Genomic DNA, 25,732 nt, shown 5'->3' with positions numbered 1-25,732 from the left:
ACTGGGCTTCAATTGGGTTCTAATTACCTTGAGTGATGTGTCTTTGGCTGATATGAGGTATCCATATTTGTTGCCTTTTCAGACATTTCAGGTGCAAAGTTAGATGTATCAGAGTTTTCAGAGGCTGAGTGTTCAAGTTGTGCTTATGAGCTGTATATCAATGTGAACAATATTTACAACTCAGGAACTGGGATTTATGCTAATTCCCAAAGAAGACCCTTCTTGTCAAGCACAGTATGGTAAATTTGTTTATTTTTTAGTCACATTATATATTTTTAATTTATTAATTCACTTTAAGTCTTTATTTTCCTTTTTTAAATGATTTATATTTCTGTTTTATTTATTTATCTATTTTTAGTCACGCCACAATATTTTTTCACTTTTATTCTTATTTATTTATTTATGTCGGAAATGTAACTATTAATTGTGACGTTGCAGTCGCTCCGTCTAACCGCTCTCTGATTGGACAGCGCCTGTGTACGTAGCAACGGTCCGGAAGATGTCGCTCAGGCCAGTCCTAAAAAACTTCCGCCTTAAGTTGTAAAGAAAACATAGCAGCTAAAAGGCAATCGACGGCATAACCAGCCCATTTAAGAAGTCAGACCAAAGGTAGATACAAGTACACATTTGACACACATATTCTTACTCACATAGCTGTCGTAAGAGCAGTTTGCTGACGCGCTTTAGCTCATTTAGTGATTACAAACCTACAATTTAGTGTAGCTAGCACGTAAGCTACGCTGGTGAGTGCTAGCAGTTCGCTACCATCGATTTGCCCGGCCCATAGGCCTCAATTGAAAATCTTTACGGCTAGATCGCGATAAATGTGTCATTGTACTCACTCAGCTGTCGTTGGACAATATATTTTTGATAGTTGTATCTCCGTGAATAAAACGGCGAACCTCAAGTTGACGGTCCATCAGCTACTTTTGTTAGCCACGTCAAGTTAGCTGAGAAGCTGCTTTTACCTACATCCAGTTTTCTGCTGTTTATCGCGTCAGACAAACGCTGATGTTACTGTGATGCTTTAAAGATTATACAAATCATTAGACAGCTCATAGGTGGTGTCGTTAGTGGTTAAAAGTGTATTCAGTTAAGAATTGAACTACACAATCAGTGTCATCACTTTGTCAATAATGTCTTCTTGCTTATCTTAAATCTGACTCCATCAGTATATCAAAAACATTTTGAAAAATATGATACGAAGGCTTTGCTTATATTTTAATTCCAATTTTCTTAATGTTTTAAATGATACACATCATAGTTGTTTAGTCACCATCCAGGTAACAGATAACTGTGCCACTCCCCTTTTAGAGGTTAAATAAACTACATGTTCTCTCTTCCTTGTTGGTTAGTAAAGCTGGTAGGCCCCATCTGTATTAACTTAGTGTTATGTATTGGTTGGTGTATTTTTAACAGTGTACATACAGGTTAACAAGTAACAGAAAACTGCAGTACAGAAATGGAAATTATATATTGAGCACTGACGAGTACCGATGCTCTCCCTTATCCCCAAATATTGTTGAGAGGAACTCAGAATTGTCTTGGCACTAATTGGCAGCCTGATGGGACTGACCAAATAACTCAATATCGATATTTTGACAATATTGAAGGGATCACTAACAGTGCTTTCACTAAATATTTACGCAATGATAATTTTGATCAGTAATCATCAGTAATGTGGATATAATGACTAAGTGCATAAAGGCAGATATTAGAACAGTTTGTTAAGTTCACAAATGTATATCAATTTACTGTAATGCAGCCTTTTAAAAGCAGGAAAAGACAACACTTCAATTCAAAATCTAAGACGATATCTATAAAATATCACAATATTACTATATTGCCCAGCCCTAGACTGACTAAGTGTTTATAATAACTATAACACTGAATTGTATATTGACACAGATGCATGAATGATGGCTAATACCTGATCCATTCCACTTAATCAGGTCATTATCTGCACAAGAGCTGCAAAAATGAGTCAATTAATCAGTTTGTTTCTAAATAATCTGACCGATGAATCAGATTTTGAGGCTTTTTTTTCTCTTAAGAAAACAAAAGTTCAAATATTCAGGTTCCCAGTCTCTCAAATGTGAATATTTTCTGGTTTATTTAATTTTCAATAGAATAATTTTGGGGTTTGGGCAACAGCGGTCAGCATTTTTCACCGTTTTTCACCATTTTTCAGCATTTTATATTCAAACAACTAACCAAACAGATTAATCAATCATGAAAATAATTGTTAGTTGTACCCCTAATCTGCGCCAGTATATTGGATCTGTGCATTCTTATTAATAACCAAAATTGAGGGATTATTACTTCTTTGTGTTTTATATTTTAATGTCAGAAATTGATATCAGCTATCATATCATTATCACCTTTTTAACTCAAATATTTCTGTATGTATTAGCCTCACAAATAAAGTATCAGTTGAATAATCTGACCCTGATACTCACCGTCTCTAAGACTGTAACCAATCTTCAATTAATTGTTTCTGTCATTATTCTTTTTCAGGCTCTTGTCACTCTGGGCCTTGTGTGTTTTTTAAGAGGGTGTGAGTGTGAGTGTGTGTGAGTGCATGTGTGAGTGTGTGTGAGAGCTGCAGTTTCCTCCCCACCATTTCACCAAGAGCTGCTCCTCCCTGGAGGATGACAATGGAGGAGATGAAGAATGAAGCGGAGACAAACTCCATGGTATCCATGACGCTGTACGCTGTGATGTACCCTGTTTTCAACGAGGTAAAACATCTGATTGTTGACATCAGTCAATTTTAATCGATAATTTGATGTGGCGTGGTGTTTGCTATTAACAACATAAGATATAGGCAAGACAGCTTTATTTATATGGTGCATTTCATACCCATGTACTTTACATAAAATGAACATTTAACAGTAAGAATTGGAAGCATGAAAAAATACAATTAAAAAAAAAACAAAAAAAACCAAAATCCAATCATAGTAGAAATTGGAAACATTAAAACATACAATAAAAAAAAACAACCCACAATTATAATAAAAATAGAACAAAGTACAGTAAAATAAGAAAGAGAGAAAGAAAATAAAAAGCTAGACTAAAGCAGTGCATAAAATATGAAAGTGCAGTATAAAATAATGATTTGCTTTAAAATGATTAAAAGAACATACATAGTGCAAGTGAAAGATTAAAATTTAAAGTGCATTAAAAGAGCTCAATCATAAGCAAATTAAAGATTTTTTCGGATTTATAAATGTCCACATTTGGGGGCTGATTTCACTCACTTTTAGTTGATGACTTGATGTGGCGTGGTGTTTGCTTATAATAAGATAAAATATACTTTATTGGATAATGCTTTGCTCGGATAATGAGCAACATCCTTACAGTCATTTATACTCCAGATGATTACACTTTGAACATACTCAAGCACTGCACAATGTAGAGAGCTGTGGTTTGTGTTTGTTGGTTCTGTTCTTTTAAATCCTTAGTCATACAGGATTAGTGTGACCTTGTTATCACCAGTAGATGACAGTGTTTTCATACTCTATGAATCTTCAGCGCTATCTTCACAAATGGAGGCAACTGAAAGAAGTCAATTCATGTTTCTAACTAACACAGCACAGAGGGCAGCATGCACTTTGTCAGCAGGAGAGACGCAGAGATTATTCAATTATCCGAGGCTTGAAGTCACAAAATGTAGATGTATTGTGAGACCAGCTCTGACTGTAAGTTAATATACTGACAGATTATTGATACTGCAGAGGAGAGTAAGGAGACCGAATTATTATTGAAAGGGCAAAATGTTCTCTTACAGTGTGACTTACATTTGTTTTAGACCAGTGTAAATTTACTTTTGCGATAATTCAACAGTGCTAGTAGACCACATATCTTAAAAACACACTGTATATTGTTACAGTTGCTTTTTCAAAACAACTTCCTTATACCATAGAGGTATGACTGTTAAACTGGAAAAATCAGTTATCCCAAACCTTCCATGCTACAGTACCTGTTGGGTAGCTTTATATGATAATATTATTTTACATCCTGTTAAGATGAATTTGTTATTACACCTACACCCACACATGCTGACATTGGATTTCCATGTACTGTACAAGTTTACAGACTACTAACTGTGCAAATATACTTATGCAATATGTGCAATAATATATTTCCCCTTTTTTATTATTTGTAATATTCAGCTTTTTTCTCTTTTTTTTTATTTCCACATTATTTTTGAGCCATTGCAATGAAATTTAATGTGTGTGTTCTCCTTTTTCATTAGCTGGAGAGGATCAACCTATCAGCAGCTCAGACGCTCAGAGCAGCCTTCATAAAGGTGAGAAAACGCATGAGCCACTTCCTGCTATAATAATGTCTAGTTTGTTTCCCTATTGTGGTCTTTTGCAATTACATTCACATTTTAAGCAGAAGTTCTAACCAATATTTTGACTAAACTTCACTTCTTTTCTCATTATGCCATTATTAAGATATATATAATCATGAGGAAGTAGAAAAAAGGTAATTCTGGTTAGCAGCTGTTACATTTGATCATTGTTCAGTTAGGTGATCATACTGGTTTTGCAAAGCCGTCATATTAGTCACTTGTTAGAAAAAGAGTCAAAAGTCAAACTGTCTGCACTTGCTGTAGTTTTGCACACTCACTAGCTCCTTGTACAATGAGGCATTATTAGTAACATTATGAATTAACTCACTTTCAGTTTTGCCTCCAAATAAAGAGGTTTAGATAATCTGGGAAAAGGTGCCAGTATGAATGCCTGACCACTAGTGTTTGGTTTTATCTCTGCGCTCAGAGATCTAGTTTGATGAATACAAGTGTGATCAGAACTGATCCCATGATCAGAGATAAGAAAACAAAATTGAAGTTGTAATAAAGTGGAGCTTTCATTTTATGTTTTTATGGTTCCAAAATTAGAGCCTTGCTGTTTTCTCTTGTATTTTCTCTTTTTTTACCCCCCACGATTTGTTGGAATCTATTCATCTCTGGCAACGTTTCAAATTGATTGACCAGCAAAAAAGAAAGAAACAAAAAAAAAAAGATGTATAAAATGCACAAATATTGATTTTTCTTTTTGACAGTCTTTAATCGACCCTCATCTTAGAAATCCCCTTTGCGTACGCAGTACTTCCTGGTTTGTCTCGGGCTCCTTATCCCACTTGAAAGCGCTGATGATACAGTAGACTACAATACACAGAGGGCATATATGAAGAGATTAAAGGAGCTCATGTGAAGCAGACTGTCTGTTGTTTTTTAGGATGTTATTTTAATTTTCCTGCAACTTCAATGACATTTTAACTGAATAATTAATGAAGTCATATGAAATGTTTTCATCAGTTTTTCAATGATGTTCATTATGCTTGAGCGCCTCCAGTCCATTTACGTGATTGATACTCAAATGAATGAACTTAGTCGGCATCAATATAACATCAAACGTGCTCATCTTCAGACCGGTGTTGTGGTTTTACAGGTGATACCTGACAGTAGCCATTAGAGGAGACTCTGTTGATGGCTTTTATCTGTACAGCTCTGTGATTATACTGGAACAATAACAGCGAGGCATAGATCACCTCTGTGTTGCTGCTGATGAGCAGCAGCGTTCGCCGTGTGTGCCGATGAAATATTAATCAAGCAGACGTAGCTTTGTCGTTATACAAACCAAAGGGAGATGTCATCACCTTACAGCTGTTTTACGACAACGTTTGCGAGTGTTTAGTTCTCTTGTCTCACAGATTGCTCTCCGCTACCACGGCTGCTTCCTGGCTGGTGTAAATTCAGGGTTTAATTATTTAGGAGGGGAGCTTTTGTGCATCTGACATTCAGAGTCCTAGCTTTGTTCTCTGCAGCTTTGTGCATCTTCTCACTTGTATTGGATAAGAGAAGCTCTATTTTATGTTCCTCTTACATGTGAATTGTTGACCCCCTTTTCACCCTTGTTGCATAACGCATCTCACTCCCAATCTGAAACTCAACTTCTCTTTAAAAACGGCACAATAGGAGCTGTGATTAATGCCCTGTTCTTCTTTTATCAGGCGGAGAGGGAGAACCCTGGTCTGACTCAGGACATCATAATGAAGATCTTGGAGAAAAAGAACGTCCAAATCAACTTCACCGAGTCTCTACTGCGCATGGCAGCTGATGACGTGGAAGGTGTGTACTGAAATAAAATCTTCACACTGAAATATTGCAGTGGGAATCTGTTGTGTTGTGTCTGTCTGTTGTTTCCAGTCTATTTCCAGTTAATTTGTATATACCGGTGTTGTGTTCTGACTTACCTGTGTTGGTCTATTTGTGTGCATCCATTTATCTTAAACAATCAAGTCACTGGGACCCCCTTTTTTTTCTCCTGCAGAGTTTATGATTGACCGGCCCGAGCAGGAGTTCCAGGACCTCAATGAGAAGGCCAGAGCTCTGAAACACATCCTCAGCAAAATCCCAGATGAGATCAATGACAGAGTACGCTTCCTACAGACTATCAAGTGAGTGTGAGCAGCGTGCAGACACACTGCGCTGTTTTAAAATGCAAGCGTGCTATGTGTGGTATGCTTCCCCAAAAAATACCATTTAATGTTGGAAATGAAAATACCTCTGGTCCAACAGCTGAACCCCCTATTAGCAGATGCACCGATTACACAGTATATTGCATTAAAGCTAAAGCCATTATTGTGGAGGACAGGGAAAACAAATCACGTTTTGCTTAGTACAATGGTCACTTAGCTGTACAAGCTATATTGATTGACTGCCTTTTGTCTGAATTCGTGTTGTGAAATCCTGTTTGCTCACTGGTGTTGCCATTGGTTTCCCTACAGAGACATAGCCAGCGCCATAAAAGAGCTCCTGGACACAGTCAACAATGTCATTAAGAAATATCAGTACCAGAATCGCAGAGTGAGTATAAAACAGACATCACATCTGGTTACTGTTCACACTGTGTCCCTCGTTCCTAACATTATGCTTCTGTGTTTATGTTCTGCTCGACCAGGCTCTGGAGCACCAGAAAAAGGAGTTTGTGAAATACTCCAAAAGTTTCAGCGACACCCTCAAAACATACTTCAAAGACGGAAAGTAAGTGTGTCCATTACGTTGTGTATCATGTCACACTGTTCATTGTAGTGAAGTTGTGTCAGTGGTGCAGGGAGAACTCATTGTGCATGTTAGAGGGAGACTATTCAGAGTAACAGGGACACTCTATTTTAATGAAGCGGAGCCAGATTAATAATAGAATGATTCATTAATTACTTGATTTGAAAACTATTATGATTATGAATACTTCTAAGTTAAATGTTAAAGGAATATCTTTGACATTTTGAGAGTCTTATCACCTCAGCTGGTTGCACTAGAAGCTCACAGTGACAATAAGATTTCAGAATTTGATATTAAGTTTAAGGAAAACAAACATAGACAAGCTAACAGTGATATTAAGTTTAAGGAAACAAACACAGAGAAGCTAACAGTGATATTAAGTTTAAGGAAACAAACACAGACAAGCTAACTGTGATATTAAGTTTAAGGAAAACAAACACAGACAAGCTAACTGTGATATTAAGTTTAAGGAAACAAACACAGACAAGCTAACTGTGATATTAAGTTTTAGGAAACAAACACAGACCACTGTTTAAAACATAAATCTACATCATTTGAGGCAGAACCTGCTCAGAAAAAAACAGCAGAGCCTGAAAAACTAATGAAAACAGCGCCATGTGATGTCAACATTAACAACGTTAAAATCCTCAGACAGGTAACTGTGCTGTTACTATAGCAACAAGTTTCAGGCTAACCGGCTCATTGTATATGAACGGCTAGGTGATGATAGCGGTGATGGCGCTCGGTGTTGATTCTGTGGCACCGCACCACACATTGGTCTATGTATGGGAAACACTGGCTGTGCATGCATGTGAACTACTACTTTGAGTAAAGATACATGGCAACAAATTCTCAAATGTGAGGAGATCAATACCTACATCATGGGATTGTTGTTAGTATACAGTATAAAGCAATATAAAAGCACCATATACAGCCTCTGAAATGATAAAAGAGGTGATTCAACAGTTTAGGGTCAACAAAAATTAAATATGATAAGGTCCATGGAGGACATAGATATCGTTGCTAGGAGGTTTACATGGAGAAGAAAGGATATGGTGTTTGCAATGTGTCAGCTAATCAATTGCTAACCAAACCTGCTGTATTTCTTTCGAATGTCAGTGCAGTAATAGCTGTGCCTCGCAAGAGTGCACAGTTTGTTTAAACAGCGTCCGCAAGAGCCTCTCCATTCTGTTTTCCCAAGTCGTATTTTTCTTTGTTCCCAGGGCAATAAATGTCTTCATCAGCGCAAACCGGCTCATCCACCAAACCAACCTCATACTGCAGACCTTCAAAACCGTGGCCTAGCCCTCAGAGACCACAAAGCCCTCCCCTCCGCATAACCCACCCCCCACCCCCCACCACCCCTCATCCCGCGGGAAGCAACTGCTAGGATGGTGGAAGCTTGAAGAGCGCCTGACCCATATATGTAAATTAGAAAGAGTTGATTTTAGGGTTGGGGTCGATTCCATTGGAGTCAAGATTCTAGATTCCAGTTCAAGAGACTGAAAAGTGCCATTTGTCTTTTTTTCAATGAGGATTTTCCAGTCTTGAAATGGAACAGAATGGGCCCAAAGTCTGGTTGATTGATTTTATTTGGACAGTTTTAATTTATAACCCCGGTCTTGTTGGGAGTAGGTGAGGCGAGGTGTTTATTAAAGACTAATTGCCATTTTTCTAATATATTCATGTTGATCATTTTACTTTTAGCTTTTCAATCATGGCTACACATTTGAGAGCGCATTCAGTAGGGGTGCGTCTCGGTCGTCTATACTGGTTTTCTCTTCTCGCCTCCCATTTGTGTTATTTTGCCCTGGTCTGTACGCACAGGAGATGACAAAAAGCACTCGACCGCAGGTGAAATAGCTGCGAGGAGAGGAGAGGAAGCAATGTTGGACATTTAAGAGGCAAACCCACATTTCGTTTCTCTTTATTATCAGACGACAGAAAGCCAAATGACTTCCAGCACAGTGTGCGCCTTACCAAGTCCTGTAACATTCCCTCCTCTCAGAGTGTAATGAAGTGGAACCAGTCTCTGCTGTTGCGGGATGTAGAGAGAGAAATGAAAGTTCTGTATTTAACTGATACCTGGTTGCAAATGTTCAATAAATAGTTTCCAAATGATGATGCTTTTTTAAATGTGTCCGAGTCCAATATTTGTCAAGACGACTTAGTTTTGGTGAGTGAAAATGGTAATGTGTTTGAGTGTGAGATAATTTTAGGCCTGTGCCCCCTGTGAAGCATTTATAAGCAATGTAAAACATGTAATAAATGGCTTATAACCACACTATAATATCTTATAATAATAATTCCTTTGGTTCCAAGAGGGCCTTTGCACTGTTAGTGCTGGGGCCCTAAATAAAGGAGAATTCCTGCAAATTCAAAAGGGCCTTTGCACTGTTTAGTGCTCGGGCACTACAGATATTAACAGTAACACATCTCATCTATGTGTCTATCTATCATGCCAGATGTTTGATTTTTGTATCATGTACTGAAAACTAGAGAAAACCAAATGTACAAAATATTAGAAGAAAAGCTGATTAATTTAGGAAAATATGCACAATATATATAATTGATCCTGTTTTTCCATGGTCACAGGGATAGCACCTATTTTGTGCAGTCCTGTGAATGAGTTGTATCAAAGTCATTTTTTATGTGTAGGAGTAATTTCTTACCTTTTATTTGGTCATTCTGGTCATTTTTGGTCATTTGTTATTTTACATTATAAACTGATTGTTGTAGCCTATTGGGGACTCCCCCGCTCTGCCCCGAAACAACTAAATTCACCGCACCTTTAGGCTGTCAAAAATGCGTTTGTTTTGTATGAAGAAAAATGAGAAAAGATTCCTGCATATTCAATAGGGCCTTCGCATTGTTAGTACTCAGGCCCTAATAATAATAAAAGTTGTTTTCTTTGTAATGCGCCATAGGATGAACGATCATAATGTGAAAAGGGGAGATTGGGATTGTTATGGTCATTTCAGGTGTGTAAATAATCTATGTTATCTCCAGCATTACTGCCCTTGTACTTGGTAGGAAAGCACATCCTTCTATGAACAGATGTTTCCTAACAGTACCAGGCTATTTCCTTGATACTTGCTACTCTCAGCTGAAATACTGTTGTTTAGTTCCGCAACACACAAGGGTGTTTTCAGAGTTGCCTGGAAACAAAATCCTGCAGCAGCACACCAAGAAACTGCAGAGGATTTTCTGTATGTCAAAATACAATATTATACAATGTATATATATATATTTATTTATTTTTTATTTTTTCTTCTCCCTTTACAATTCCTTTTTAAGTTGAAGCCAATATTTCCACCCGTAATTAATAATGTGCATGTATGGTTCCCAAAGCTAAATAAAGTCTTTCCGCTTGCCCTTAGTGATACAAGTTAGTCTCTCCAGCCCGATTCAGGTAGATAACTCTTTTATCCACATTCCCATCGATGGAGCATCCATACTCTTCCAGCACAGTGCAATTGCTCTCCTGACTTGAAGAAGTCCGAAGTCCAGAAGTCTAGTTTGTTTCGAGGTTGTTTCGAAGTCTTTTGGATATATTCCAAGCACACAGAGTTTGGCATTTAAAGGCGCTATAGATATAGATAGATGTAGATAGATATCTATAGATAAGTATTTAGACCCTTTAAGATCCCATCCCTACATATTTTAGTATAGTTAAAATACTTTGCTTTAAATAACAATTTGTCTAATATGTTTTTATTTTTTTTTAATATGAGCTAGAAGGAAGGCAATGAGTAAGACATGGTATTGTAATGATACTGCCTATCAAGCCAAGTGTAGATACAAGGCTGAGTCATGCTGCCATCTGCTCTTTGTTGGGTTAGAGTAGGATTTAAAGGCACCTTAAAGATAGTTAGGTCAGGGCAAGAGTAAAGTGTCACTTATCATGTAATAAGCATGGCACAGCCTGATACTGCAAGGCTTAGTGATAGCTCAAAACATCATTTAACATGAATACAGGGCTTCCAGAGGACTGTTCACCCAACTTTTGTTTATGGTGTATTAATATCTATCCCACAAAACAAAAAAAACCCTAATTGCATAGTTAACATGACTCATTGTCTCTCATTGAAAAATCCATAATCAGTGAATAATAATATTGTTAATTTCAAAAGTTTAGCTACTGTACTTAACAAAAGATGTCCATTCTCAGTCACACTTGTGTGAGCTGCATACTGGAAGACAATTGACTTGGGGGTGCTTGTAGGTCCACATCTTAAACTGAGATTTTAAGAGACTTTCCCCTGTAAGGAGATGAATGTGGAAACCTTCTAGTGTCAAACTATTGCACATATATCATTCTGCACAGTGAAGTCAGCAAAACAATTCTTAAGTAACAATACTTTAAACTGGGAAAACACATTGCTGTAAGTACAAGTGCCTATCATTAGTTTAATAAAAGTGATTTATGAAAGTGTGAGTAGCATTTTACTGTCGTTGAGGTGATCATAATTTTACTTTCATATAAACTGTGGGGTATTATAAGATAATCATGTTTTATGTGTAAATGTAATATGTCAATTATTTATAAAGTAACTAGTAACTATAGCTGTCAGATAAATAAGAGTACATTGAGTACAATGATTACTGACCTGCATCAGGTCCAAAAGCAATCTGAAAAAAGCCTCACTTAGTGTCTTAGTTTCCTGCAAATATTGACCGACGCCATCCAACACTTAATTGTGGTTTAGGTCAATACTAAGTGAAACACCTTTCTCAGAAACACCCATGAAATGAACACAAACATATCCCTTTTTCTGAGTTTGCACAATGTTCCCATTAATGTTGCCAGCTCTAACTCTAAAGCACTTCAAGGGACAAGGGAAATGATTTACTTAACTCATACATGACCTTCTATTATTTCACAATTATCAAAGTAATATATTAACCATTAACTAGTTAGAGTTAAATATACAGTATTTCACAAAGAAGACAGATAGACAAAGATATTCCCTGAGATCATTATAACTGCTCACAGGAACAATGAGCTATTTATTGATTTGTGTAAACCCACCCTGCTTACACACTGATAAGAAATCGCATGATCATGATTCTCGTTGGCCTATAAAAGTTGTACTTCCTCGTGGTGTGCCATGTGTGTGAGTTTAAAAAAAGTTGCAGAATACATCCTCCCCCCATTTTTTATCAGAGACTGTAATCTGCAATTTAAATAAATGATTAACACTTCATGAATCCAACTTTTTTTCTTATTCACCTTTTCACCCAAGTTATTAAAAAATAGAAATAGAAAAAAATAGACATAAAAATTGCAGACTAGGAGACAGCTTCTTTCAGTCACAGCAATACAAGCAGACTTAAAGAAGCCACGATGTGTAGACGTTTTATGTGATTATAGCACATTTTAAATTATTCTGATGTTACATGTTTTGTTTGTAGCAAAAATTGACTCTCCTGGTAAAAATAGTGCAGTTGATGGCTTTCAGCCCATTCTTCCAATTGAAGACAAAAAATGTAAAAGTTAGATACCAGCTGGTGAACATAGTGGAGCATTTAGTAGCCAAAGATTCATTGTGGTAAACTAATGTAATTGTGTAATTACATTTAAAAAGAGTATCACATCTGCCACAGTTCATTTTTGATGCTAGAAAGGGGGTTGATAATTATCTGACAAATCTTAATTGGTTTGTTGCTATGAAGAATTAATCGATGCACCAGCAATGAGGTCATGTGGTAGGTTTGTCAGTAATTAAAGCAGTGAGACACACAAATTGTTTAATCAGGTTAATCTGATTGATGCATCAGCATTTTAAAACTCCACTAGTTCTGGCTTAGCAGAACCCTTTCTAAACTGCAGCTGAGCTCACATGCTAAATGACAGGCACAGCAGCAAGGTGATAAAATGATAAACAGCATGATGCATTGCCCCCATGTACCACTCCAAAAATCAACAACAACAACAAAACCCAAACACCCAGGAGAAAACACATGACTGCACAGATTAGTAAAGCCATACCTGAGACAATTGAAGCTGTTTCATTTGTCTCAAAAAACAAAAAACTTATTGTCATGCAGTGCTGGTGTTTTAAACAGGGGAAGCTCACTTTACATCTTCATCATAAAATTTGTCATATCGAAGCGAGGCAGTAAATAAAAGGAGTGTTTAATTGAGGCTGTTGTATGCCATAGAACCACAGCAACACATACCTGAAAAATATTTTCAAAACTAGCCACTAACCTGCCCAATGAATGACTGAACAAACTAACGAAACTTGAACAGGTTGTGTTTTTTATTTACAGTGTGATATGTACAAATGTACGGGAGAGGATTAGGGCCAGTGTGGGAAAAAAAGTTAGTTCTGACTTTTTTCTCAGAGTTCTGAGTTTAGTCAGGGGTCACAGTGGCCCTAATCCTCTTTCGTACTACAGAAGAATTCTGACTTTAATCTCAGAATTCTGAGTTTAAAGTCTGAATTCTGACCTTTTTTTCCCACAGTGATATACAGTTCCCTACAGAGAAGACTGGGGGAGAGCATTATTTCCAGTAAAGGCTGATTTTTACTTCTGCGTCGGAGCGACGCCGTCGTTGTCCTTTCGAAGTTCTGCGTCGAGGGAACGTGTTGCTTGTGTGACTGTGTGTGTGTGGTTTCAGAGGAGTCTCTGTCTGTATCCTTGTTTATCTTCCGGTCACGGTAGCATGTAGCATTGCGCTATGCGCGTTAATAACAGAAAACACATACCTTTTGTTTATTATTAATAAATAAAGCAACTGCTGGAGGAACTGACACTTTCACCGGACCAATCACAGCCCTTGCGGTCCGCGTTGCCGTGACACGTAGTTAGGATTTTTTGGAGGTGCACGTCAGGCTATGGCGTAGGGGTCTGCGTCATTCCGACGCAGAAGTATATATCAGCCTTAAAGCATATCATTAACAAAATGTAAATGGCATAAGGCAATTGGTTACAACCAGATACACCACATAGTACCTGCATTACTCTGCAGTTCCTCAATAGTTCAAAAGACCAGGATTTATGGTGGCACTTAGTAAAATAAGATGTTTAAAAAAACAATGGCAAAGATGCCCCCTGCCCCGATTGTAGCAGCATATTATTAAATACCCCTGCCGTTGAAGGTGCTCATTCATCATCTTCCATGTGTCATTCTGGCTGTCTGTCCTCCAATCATGAGCTTTTCGTCTCTGAGTTCAGCAGCCCCACTCTCTTCAATGCCTTGTCCACATTGGGAATCAGTTTTTCGTGGAAGTCCCACAGTCTTTTGTCTTCATGGAGCTGCTCGAGTTTCAGCGACCCCTGCAGAGCCACACGGACGTGAATGATCCGACACACTTCAAGTGGAACCTTGTACCGCCGTCCAAAAGTTTTGAGCACTTCATGCACTGAGGTCTGCTCCACTAACCTGTGAGGCACAGATACATACATGTTGAATTAAGCACAATTCTTTGACTTTACCTATATCTGTCATGGCTTACAAGGCATGACAAATTGGGGGCTTGTCCTGACAAGCTGTGATTTGTTGATCTAGTGACTTAAAAATGGCCTAGTTGAAAATGTCAGTAGGTTTTTCTTAAGTGACAACAAGGGGATTGCATTTGATTTAATCAGTGCACCTTTTGGTCATGTTTGGTACTTTGAAACTGATAATGTTACAGAAATCCAACATCCAAATCCAGAATTACCATGATTTTCCCATACTCATTTATGTCAGGTATAAGATAGAATTGCTAGTCATTTACTGTACAAGCCTATTTAAAATAATATTTAATAAAGCAAATGCATCCATGACTGCTGGACAACAATCAGAAAAGCACATTTTTGGGCTGATGTTGTGACTATCTTTATTACCTCGGCTGAACTATCATCTTATGCGGGTGATATATGTTTCTTTGGGGCTCCTCCCTGTAGATGTGCTCTAGAATATTAATTCCATTCACCCCTTTCCACTGAGGTAGGTCAAACTTCTTACTTGGCTCGAAATGGTGCTTAGGAAAGATATGGTTCTCAATGAGGAACACCCCTGTCTGGAGAACATAGACACAGCATAAAGGCGGAAAGAGAATATTAATGAATATCAAAAAGTATATCAAAAGATTTGGATACTAATGTCTCAAATACACACCCAAAACAACCTACATTTGGATGCTGCTGTTCGAGCATGTTCATCAGAGGCATTAGTCCATTGTGCTGGTATGGCATTATTATCTCATCAATGTCGTTCAACAGGACGTAGCGTGACCGGTCCATCGATCTGTAAATGCACTCATTAAGCGTGGTCAGCTGGCCAAAGTAGTGCAAGTCCCCTCCATGCTCTGAGTGGAGCCAGCCACGAGATGGATTCAGATGCTGGTCAATGGGCCAAGGAACCATCTCCACAAAACCCTCCTGGCTGTAACTGTGCAGCAGGCGGTTAAGGTCTGGGCCACAGCTGGTGTTATAGATAACCACTCTGTTCACACCAAGCAGCCTGGAGAAAGGTAAGGGAAATATTAAAACTTTAGTCAAAAAGTTAGTCAAGTTTAGCTATATACACACAGGTATAATAGAGCTGTGCTGACCTGTACATCTCCAGAGTCTGTGCAAATTGAAGCACATTGTTGTAGTCTCCAAACAGGTTGGAGATACAGACTGTGAAGTCAAACTGCAACTTTTTATTTTCCTTCCCGTTGGTCTTTTTGTTTCTTATGGGGAGCCACATCTGCTCAGGTGCAAACACTTTTTCTGACTGAGGCAAAAGAGTGACATGTGTAGCGTTGCAGTTTTGAGGAATCTGACACATGACATCTGTAGTGACGAAAGGAAAACCAAAGTTGTCTGAATGTTGTAAAATTGTTGCTGGAGTTCTTGTTCTTGACAAGTGATCTACACAGCAGAAAAAACAGTGAAGGGGTTGGATGGAGTCTCTCCTGAATATACCAATGATGCGTATATCCAAACCATTCACTCTTTGGTCCATGAAGGCTGACACCAGCAAGTGCTTGGTGTTGGTGAGGGGGGTGATGGTCTGCTCAGAGAAGTGACCAGGGCATATCTTTGGAGGTCCACATGGCTTAGGGACAGACTTGTTTGTCCCGGGTGCTCTCAGAGTGGTGATGATGATGATGTAAATGACGATGAAAGTAATGAGGAAGAGGAAGAACTTCGATTGCTGAATTGCCATTTCCATCCAGCCAAAACAAGATGGATTCTCAACCTGATGCAGAGTTAATAATCACAGTTAGATACATTAGACATTTGAAGAACAAAGCACAATGATGGTTAAGGCTGTGGTGAATAAATCAGTGAAACTTAATTCAAAATAATAGTGGAATCCTGCCATGATGTACGGTGTTGTATGCTGTACAGATTGTAAAGCACCTTGAGCCTCTTTGTAATTTGTGATAATGGGAAACTTGAAGTTACCATTTGTTAAATTTATTTATTTTTTATTGTTTTCCCCGCCTCCCCTTGTGTTCCTTTGTTTGTCTCTCCAAGTCTGTGTGGTGGGTGTGGTGCTCCTTCCCTCACTCTGCTGATCGTTATTTGTTTCATCCTCAGTGGTTGTTATTGTGTCAAGCTGTTCCTGGTATAGTGATTATTTCCTAGTATTTAATTCCTTGGTGACTGCTCTCTCCCTTTCTGGTGCTCTGGGATCACAACTCATCTGCCTTCCTGCTTTCCAGCCCACTAACCAACCGCCACATTCTCTCAGCCCACGCCATTATCCCTCATTCATCACCACCCTCCAGCCATCTGCCTCACCCAGCTTCCGCCCTGCTTCCTCCTTCTTACTCTGCTACCCTGGCAATGAATCCTGTTCATTCATCTTGATCCTAGTCTGGTACAAATCATAACATTTGGTCTCTTGTACTGGTCATGCAAATCCATGCAATAAATTTCCCTATAAGCTTATAATGTTGAATTGAATTGACACAGACTGAATTGTATTGAAAGGCATATCTAATATTTTGTCTACATACATATATATATATATGTGTGTACACACACATACACACACACGCACACACACACACACACACACACTGGGTGTGAGTGAGGTTTGATGCTCAATAGCTAATAGTGACTGTGTTTCACGTGAGTAACAGTACCATGATGCACATAGTTTTTTCTAATCAGAAGCTTGTGTTCTTCCTGACCAGCCTGCACACTCCATATATTTGAATTAGCCCATAAGGCTATGTCCAGGGGTTCAAGAAATATGACAAAAATTAGAGGTGACAGAGGCGATCCTTGTCGAACGGCACGATTTAGCCTGATTTGGGGTGACATAATACCATTAGTTAAGACTGTGGCTGATAGAAATGGTGAAATCTCCCCTTAAGCTTCTTCCAAAATAAAATAAAAGTTTAATAAATACAATAGTGGGTGTTAGGCAAAGTTGATGTCTTACCTGAAATGTCTAAAATGTTTTCACATCAAGATGCGTCACAAAAAACAGACAATCAGTAGACAAACAGTCGCACTGCACATTGCGTTAATTTCCCCTTAACTCTCCCCGAATTGGAAGCTGGCGTTCCCCTTTAGTGCCGAATCAGAAACTGACGAATCGGAAGCTAACTTCAGCGTCGTTTTTTACGGCATCATTCCAGTAACGTTGTTTCATGGTATGTTTTCATGTGTTGTCAGTGTCGCACTCTTCTTCTCTGCTGGCCCCCACTGTCCCCTCACCTTCGTAGCAGGTGAGAAAAGCTTTGGCATCCGCCGCACATGAGAACTCATGCCGGCGCTTGTTCTGTGAGAAGGTCATCGTTGCTGGGTATCGCAAGGCATATTCCACATTACGCTTATGGAGAATTCGTCTCACCTCCTCGTATCCCCTGTGGATAGTCTTGGAAGAAAAAAATCCTTGTACCGTTTATCCAGTTTGGATATTCTGGATTCTGCCTCGGTAATTCTGCAGCCCAGACTTTTCACTGTTTCATTCACCACCTCAACTCCCCTTTTTACCCCCGAGACGTCCGTTGCTAGGCTCTCGAGGATAGTTTTGGTACCCTGCAGTTCAGTTATCACGGTTGTGGCGTCTTGTGGGGGTGATTCCGCCATTTTAGGTGCATCTGCAGTCTCCTTGATGTTCTTGCCACGTTGGTTTTGAGGGGGGTTACGGGTAAAATAGTGACTTTTTACCGACATATTACTTTGCAGTTACTGTTTTGCCAGCAGTACACGTACTGCTGGTGAAATCAATCACATCACTCCCATTCTAAAAACACTCCACTGGCTCCCTGTCTCCCTCCTCACCCACCAGTGCCTCCATGGAACTGCCCCCACATACCTCAAGGACCTCCTCACTCCTCAGACATCCACACGTTCCCTCCGTTCTTCCTCCACCCATCTCCTTAAAACCCCAAGGACTAAGCTCCACACAATGGGAGATCGGGCTTTCTGCTCCGCCGCCCCCTTGTCTTTGGAACGCCCTCCCAGACCACCTGAGGGCACCACAGGCTACTGACACTTTTAAATGTGGCCTGAAAACCCACCTTTTTAAAAAAGCATATGATTGCTGATTTTATGTGTCATTTTTACTCTGTAGCACTTTGAGATTGCTTTTATGAAAAGTGCATTACAAATAAAAATTATTATTATTATTATTATTACTTTTGCAATTTATATTTACAAAAGAACGGGGAAATCTGCTAAGCTAACTTGGCCCGCTTCTCCTAAGCAGCCATCTTGGGCGAGTTAACACCCACACAACTCTTTCTCTACTACTTAATGATAATGTCAATCTCTGGATAAATACAGTCACAATGACATGCAAAAACACAATCACATTACAAATCATCTCTAACCCTCGTGCTCCTGACACAGAACATATTTCACCTGAGTAGTCACACTGCCTTGTCATTTACCAGAGCTGGAGACTTGGACTCCTCTGCTGTGAGACTGTAAATAATAAAGATTTGAAGGAAAAAAAGCCAGGGAGATTGACTTGGTGACCCATGAATATTTAAAAAATGCTAGACTTAATGTATTGTGTTGCGAATCCCACTGACTAACTGTTATTTTCATGTTTTTTGTTCTCATACCATGTCACTAAGGCTACGTTCACACCACAGTTAAAAGTGACCTGAAAAGTGACCAAAAGTATATACAACTAATTGGCAGTGTTGATTTTAGTGTAAAAAATTTAAAAAAGTAAAAAATGTGCGATGTGTGTAACTGTGTGTAGAAAATAAAGTGCGTAGTGACTGTAAGTTATGAACAGAGTTTTTTAGCTATTATTATACAGTGTGATGTGGCAGTGGCAGGAAAGATTTCTTGTATCTGTCCCTTCGACAGTGGAGCTGTAGCAGCCTGTGTGAGAAGGTGTTCCACTGTACGTCCACTGTGTGATGTAGAGGGTGCTGGTCATTGTCCACGGTCTCAAAAGACTCCTGCCTGAGACCCAGTCTCTCCAGGACTTTCATCACATGGGATGTGAGGGCGATCGGTCTATAGTCAGCTGGGTCGGATGACATCGACTTCTTGGGGACTGGAACCAGACAGGACGTCTTCCACAGCATCGGGACATTCTCCTGACTCAGACTCAGGTTGTACAGATGTCTCAGTACAGGAGACAGCTGGCTGGCACAGGTCTTCATGATCCTAGGTGTGATGCCATCAGGGCCTGCTGCCTTTCGCTGATTTAGTCTTTCCAGCTGCCTCTTTACCTGGCCTGTAGTCACCATTGGATGGTTGACACTGGTGTCCCCAGTGGGGGAAGGGGAGGAGGTGGTGGAGAAGGAGGGGGGGCAGATGGAGAGGTGATGTGCAGGAGAATGCTGGGGGGTGGTTCTAGCCATTTGGGACAGTGTGGGTGTGGGGGGGGGCTGGGGGTGTCTGGGGGTGCGGCTTTGACGTTATTCTGGAGCAACACCCATTAATGATCAACTGAGCATGCGGGTCACTTCAGGAGGCCACATTTAAAAGTGTAATATGAACAGCCAAAGGCTACGTTCACAATTCCGCTTGCATACAACTTGCTGAATTATAGAAACCCATATTCAAACATTCTCTGCAAACAGGGAGAGACTTGTTGAAGCTTCAAATATGTTTGTCTTGCAAGAGCCAGGGGTAAAATTACAAAATGGTGCTTGCACCTAACTGTCTTAAGATAAGACTTTATAGCTGTGTGGTTTGTTCTAACTGCGGCTTATCTATAGCTAGAAGTCCTTTTATAGCAGATTTGAATCTTGTTGTTTGACTTTTGTTAGTGGAGTTACCATCAAGTTTACATTTGGATAGCAGATTGTGCCTTTAAAAATATTAACCAGAACAGCAATTCATCTAGTTGCAGCTTTAATTTTCTGACCAGTTTTGCCGCTTTGAATTTGTTCATCTTTAAAGATTTTCTCTTTTCCTTCCCAATTGTTTTATGCCTTGTAGTTTTTTAAAAATTTAATTTCTTTGTAATTATGGGATTTGAAGAGCTATATGTTATGCTCTGGATCAGAGAGGTTGTCATCATATCAAAAGCAGATTCTTTGTTTAAAAGCAATATGTATATGCTAAATATCTTTAAAGGAGCATCTGTTTCACCACTCAGGGTTTTTTTGTTTTTGACAGCTAATTGTTTATACTTCATTCAGTCAAACATAATAAGCTGAGTTCTTCAGACCAATTACTTTGTGCCTTGGGCTAATGACGCAATTCATTTACCCATACAATAACAAAACCTTCACCACAGTGTATGATGAAGATTTGCCTCGTCCAGCCTGCAGAACTTGTTGCTTTTTACGGTGTGATGTTTAAAAGCTGCCAACATAACACACACGCACATGACACTATGGTCACTTTTGGGGACATTAAATAGACTTACATTCATTTTCTGGATACTTACCATAACTATTACTACTACTTTCTAAACCCTAACCATAACTGAACTCTAACCTTAACCTCTGACCCAAAAATCAGCCTTTTCCCAATTGGTGACACGGCTTTTGTCCCAAAAGTAGCCTATGACTGAATACACACACACGCACACAATCACACACACACACACACACACACACACAGACATAATACCCCCTGTGATCTTATTGGGCGGGAACATCCTCTTCTGTCCCCTTTCTCTCACAGAGCATGGAGCAGAACACTGATAAACTGATAAACTGGAAGGTTGAAAGTTTAGTAGCTTTCTTGTCATTATATTTAGGGTCAACCATATAACAGAGGGTTCATTAGTTGCAACACAGGTGTAGCAGGAGTGAGCAGTGCTTTGTTGGTCTCTCCTTGATAACAGTAACAGCTGTCACCATGTGTCATACAGGGATATAATGTTCAAATAGCAAAGGGGCAAGTACTCAGCCCCCCCCCCACCCCCCACCCCCCACCCTCAAACTGACAACATGTGCATTATAAAGACTGATTGACACTACTGCCATGAGCAAAGGGCAAAAGCTTTAGTTTATATTGCACCTCATATACAGTGCATCCGGTAAGTATTCACACCCCTTCACTTTCCCCACATTTTGTTATGTTACAGCCTTATTCCAAAATTGATTGAATTCCTTTTTTTTGCAAATTTATTTTAAAAAAACAACAACTGAACTATCGCATGTACATAAGTATTCACACCCTTTACTCAGTACTTTGTTGAGTAGGGCTGGGCAATTATGGCAAAAATCAAAATCACGATTAATTGAACTTTTAACCTCGATTACGATTAATGAAAGATTATCTCCACCCTTGATAAACAATTATGTTTTTCTTTTGGATTTTACACTGCTGCCCTCACTCGATATTTTGTGATATTTCCGCACATGAGTATCTTTAGGGAGTGAAAATAATGATGTTTTAAGGTGTGACAATGTGGTTAATGTCTAGTTTGGGCACAAAACCCACTTGATTAGAACTATGAAAAGATCATGGTTTGGGTTAGAATGATCACTGGAGACAAGTTAAGTTCAAATTCCTTAAAGATATGCAACCCTTACTTGTCATGGCAACAGTGAACACCACGATTAGTTGATATGAGCAAGATTAAGTCGATTAGTGTTTCTAAATGTCGGTTTCAATTATTTTTTGATTAATTGCCCAGCCCTATTGTTGAGGCACTCTTGGCAGCGATTACAGCCTCAAGTCTTCTTGAGTACCTGTATTTAGGGTATTTCTCCCATTCTTCTCTGCAGATCCTGTCAAGCTCTGTCAGTTTAGATGGGGAGTGTCGCTGCACAGTTATTTTCAGGTTTTTCCAGAGATGTTCAATTGGGTTCAAGTCTGGGCTCTGGCTGGGCCACTCAAGGACATTCACTTGTCCTGAAGCCACTCCTTCGCTGTCTTGGCTGCGAGATAGCACAACTGTATAGGGCTGCGCAATATAGATCAAATCATATATTACAATATTTTTGACCAAATACCTCGATATCAATATTGCAACGATGTTGTGGGGATGCCTATTGGTGCCTTCAAAAAATATCTGCACAATGATATTTTTGATAAATAATAATCAATAATGTGGGTATTATGACAAAGTGGGTAAAGGCAAATAACAGAACAGCTAGAACAGTCTTGAAAATTACATAATTTTACTGTAATGCAGCCTTTAAAACCAGAACAAGACAAAACTTCTGCCGTATCACAATATTATAATATCCAAATTCTGGGACAATATGTAGTCTCATATCACGATATCGATATAATATCGATATATTGCCCAGCCCTAATCTCTACAATAGATGTGATGTCAGCACTCAATAATGTTATAAACTACATTTTCCTCTCTGCTAGACATATGGCGCTAAAATAATCCTTTAACTTGCTTAAATCGAATGTTTGTAGCTACCTACGGGCATTTTGTGAGCATTTCAGTCCTTGGTTGCCTATTATGGCACTGATTGTTTTTCCCTCTGGTCGGCGTGGTTGCAAATTGCACTCTGTCTCTATATACTGACTGATATGGATTCTTGTAAAATACATGGTAAATGTCACAAGTTACAATCTAAATCAATATTTCAAATCAAATTAGGCATTGCAGCAAAAAACGTTGGTAGTGCATTTAGGCTGTGGGGTATTTAGCTGTAATGGTCAGAGAGAGTTGATACAGAATCAGCTTTTGGAGGAATGCAAGCTGCGGTGGCCAATCACAGCCGGTGATCAGACTGATCAGAGGTGTAAAATTCAGCCACGAGACAATCCCAAAACTTTTACCTTATTGTTCTCTGTTTTTTTGCCTGCACCTACTTTTAAGTATTAAGTATGTTAATATTTTATATGCATGAATTAATTTAAGGATGTTGCACTTTAAGTTTCATGGGACATTACAGGGTAAATGCAGGCTCTATTATTAAGTGTTAGAAAGATAGGCCTTTCATGGCTTTGGATTTAAACTTATACCTTTTTCTGCCCATCATGGCACTGTGTGTTCAGCTGATCTTCTTAATAGTACTAACAAATTACCAGAGTCAGAGTCTGATGTTTGAGTCTGGTGCTCGAAATATTCCATAAATCCTTTTAAGGTGCAACATGTAAGATTTAGCCAGACATTTAGCTTAAAACATTCAAAATTATGAACTGAATGTAAAAAAATAACAGATAATAGTCTGACATAACATCAAAACTGTTGTGTTTTGTGTAGCAAAGATATCTACTGAAGTTAGCATAATAACCAGCTAGCACCGGCCTGTCCTATCTTTTCATACCACTTTTGTATTTCAGGGGTGATAGTGAATCACTGTACCATCCAGTCTGCCTTCAGTCCTACATGAGAGGAAGAAGAAGTGGCGCTGCTCAGAGCCAACCGAGCAGCTAGGACTGACAGACTGAAACCATTTAGAATCTCAATATGTGGTAAGTTTACCCAAATAAAGCCTATTAAAGTTGTGCCAATGTTGTCAGAGATACAGCTGGTGCAGCAGCCTCTGCCTAGGGAGACAGCTGGCCATTTCAGCTGCATGATACAATGAACTCATCTCTACAGCTCTTTGGTAATTTACCGCTGGATTTAATGTCTCAGTGGCATTTTGATATCATGATGATGATAAAACACAGATTTATTGTGAACAGTAAGCTTTATGCTACATTCAGTAAGTGGTAATGGGGGAAAAGGGAGGGGAGGGTGATATGCTGCCCCCTATTTGTTTGAATCTGGTGGCCAATTCTTACACATTGCACCTTTAAAATTCCTTTATTTAAAATGAAATGTGTTAGGGTTATTGGTTCAATTGTACAAATTCTGAGAGAGCCAACGCTCAGCCAGGAAGTGCTGCTATTGTAATAGGAGCTCCATGGACCCTCAAATCTTTGAAAAACCTACTTTCTGATACACGGAGAGAGAGTGAAACGGGGAGAGGAATTATATAGTATATTATATTTATGATTATTATTTATGTTTAATAGGTTACTTTTGACATTACAGCTGCAAAATAACTTTTTCTCAAAACCAATGAGCACTATAACTTTGTCATCACCGTTGGTGGCAGGAAACCACAAGTTAACAACCACAAGATAAAAACCAAATCTAAAAGGAAGTGTTTGAGTGCAACGACTATGGTGGCACAAAGCTTGTACACGCCAGACAGAAAAAGAGGAAGAGTTGAAATTCATGTATTAGAACACCTTTGTGCTTGCATTACGAAAGAGCTGCTTTGTAGTTGTATGAATGCGGACTCATGCATCAGTTCAGGGAAATGGAGTTGCAAATAAGTTTTTTCAATCATTATTTATTTTAAAATACTTTCAGCTACACTTGTTTTGCAAACATAGGTGCATGCCTTTTAAAAGTGCGCAGGCTACACGCCACAGTAACTTGGATCGCGTTTATAATAAATTCACAGTGAGACACAGTGAAATGTTAATGTACCTGTTCCGGCTCAGCTAACACAACACCAAACTAAATAATTTAAAAGAGCTATTAAAATTAGAAACTCAGTAGGCTACGCAGAGTTGCATGAATTGTGCAGACTATTTGGAGATACAACATGGTATTATGTGTTATATTCAGATGTGCAGAGTTGGTTGATTCAGTGACTAAGCGAAAGCAAAAGTGCACTCTGTGTGCTATAATATGATATCTGAAATATATTTTAGTGCTGTAGGACTAGAGTAAAGAGAGTAAACGTGACAAACTTTACTATCAGTAGACACCCGCAATAGACTGCGGATCACAGCTGAACTTAACACCAAGTACTCCGAAGCTATACGAATATCATTTCATGTCTTTAATATTAAGATATTAAATATCAAGAGACAGTCACTTACTCAAAGCTGTTCCCCTTGTTTCAAGTATATAGCTGCCGGATAAAGACAGACAACGTTGAGAAATATTACAGGTTAATCCCTGTATTGGTCTCATATCCAGTCCGTTAGGTTTTACTTCTCATTTTCTCTGTGTCATCCCTTGTCCTTACTTTCCATCTGCAACTCCGGTTGTGTGTCCGGTTATATGTCTGGGTGAGGCTTGTTTCTGGGGTGGAGCGGAAGCTTAAATGTAATCAAGAGTATTTCTGCCACAAACGGTTCAGGCGCTTAAATGAGTCAAAAGATAGGAACACTGTGCTGCTGCTGCTTATAAGTCATATTCTGTATGGATCTGACGCACTTGCCCCGGAAGTGTGTGTGTGTGTGTGTGTGTGTGTGTGTGTGTGCGTGTGTGAGGGCGGGGGCAGCCATAAGAGATAGCTCTGGATATTTTTTATTTTTTATTTTTAGGAGCAACAGTTCCAAGATAAGCCTTAGGCACTCAGCACT

General features: G+C 39.0%; 2 protein-coding genes across 3 annotated transcripts; one reads left to right on the top strand and one right to left on the bottom strand.

Annotated features, from left to right (window-relative positions):
- The first annotated feature begins 494 nt into the window (after window positions 1-494).
- On the top strand, window positions 495-9,211 carry LOC128375280 (programmed cell death protein 10). Its single transcript, XM_053335585.1, has 8 exons — window positions 495-609; window positions 2,518-2,741; window positions 4,259-4,312; window positions 6,025-6,142; window positions 6,345-6,471; window positions 6,802-6,880; window positions 6,975-7,057; window positions 8,299-9,211. Exons 2-8 carry the CDS (start codon window positions 2,652-2,654, stop codon window positions 8,378-8,380), a joined length of 633 nt encoding a protein of 210 aa, XP_053191560.1. The 5' UTR covers window positions 495-609; window positions 2,518-2,651; the 3' UTR covers window positions 8,381-9,211.
- Window positions 9,212-13,368: 4,157 nt separating this feature from the next.
- LOC128375272 (uncharacterized) lies at window positions 13,369-25,356 on the bottom strand. Of its 2 annotated transcripts, none has more exons than XM_053335576.1 (5): window positions 25,244-25,356; window positions 15,625-16,259; window positions 15,203-15,533; window positions 14,915-15,090; window positions 13,369-14,468 (listed from the first exon to the last, which is right to left on the bottom strand). In XM_053335576.1, exons 2-5 carry the CDS (start codon window positions 16,230-16,232, stop codon window positions 14,234-14,236), a joined length of 1,350 nt encoding a protein of 449 aa, XP_053191551.1. In that variant the 5' UTR covers window positions 16,233-16,259; window positions 25,244-25,356; the 3' UTR covers window positions 13,369-14,233. The 2 variants fall into 2 exon arrangements, with proteins under 2 accessions (XP_053191551.1, XP_053191552.1); XM_053335577.1 differs by having other exon boundaries at window positions 14,292-14,468; window positions 15,004-15,090.
- Window positions 25,357-25,732: the final 376 nt, after the last annotated feature.

This window comes from Scomber japonicus, chromosome 16, assembly GCF_027409825.1.
Source record: "Scomber japonicus isolate fScoJap1 chromosome 16, fScoJap1.pri, whole genome shotgun sequence".
NCBI lineage: Eukaryota > Metazoa > Chordata > Actinopteri > Scombriformes > Scombridae > Scomber > Scomber japonicus.
Note: the sequence above shows the minus strand (reverse complement) of the source record. Positions and strands in the feature narration are given on the sequence as shown.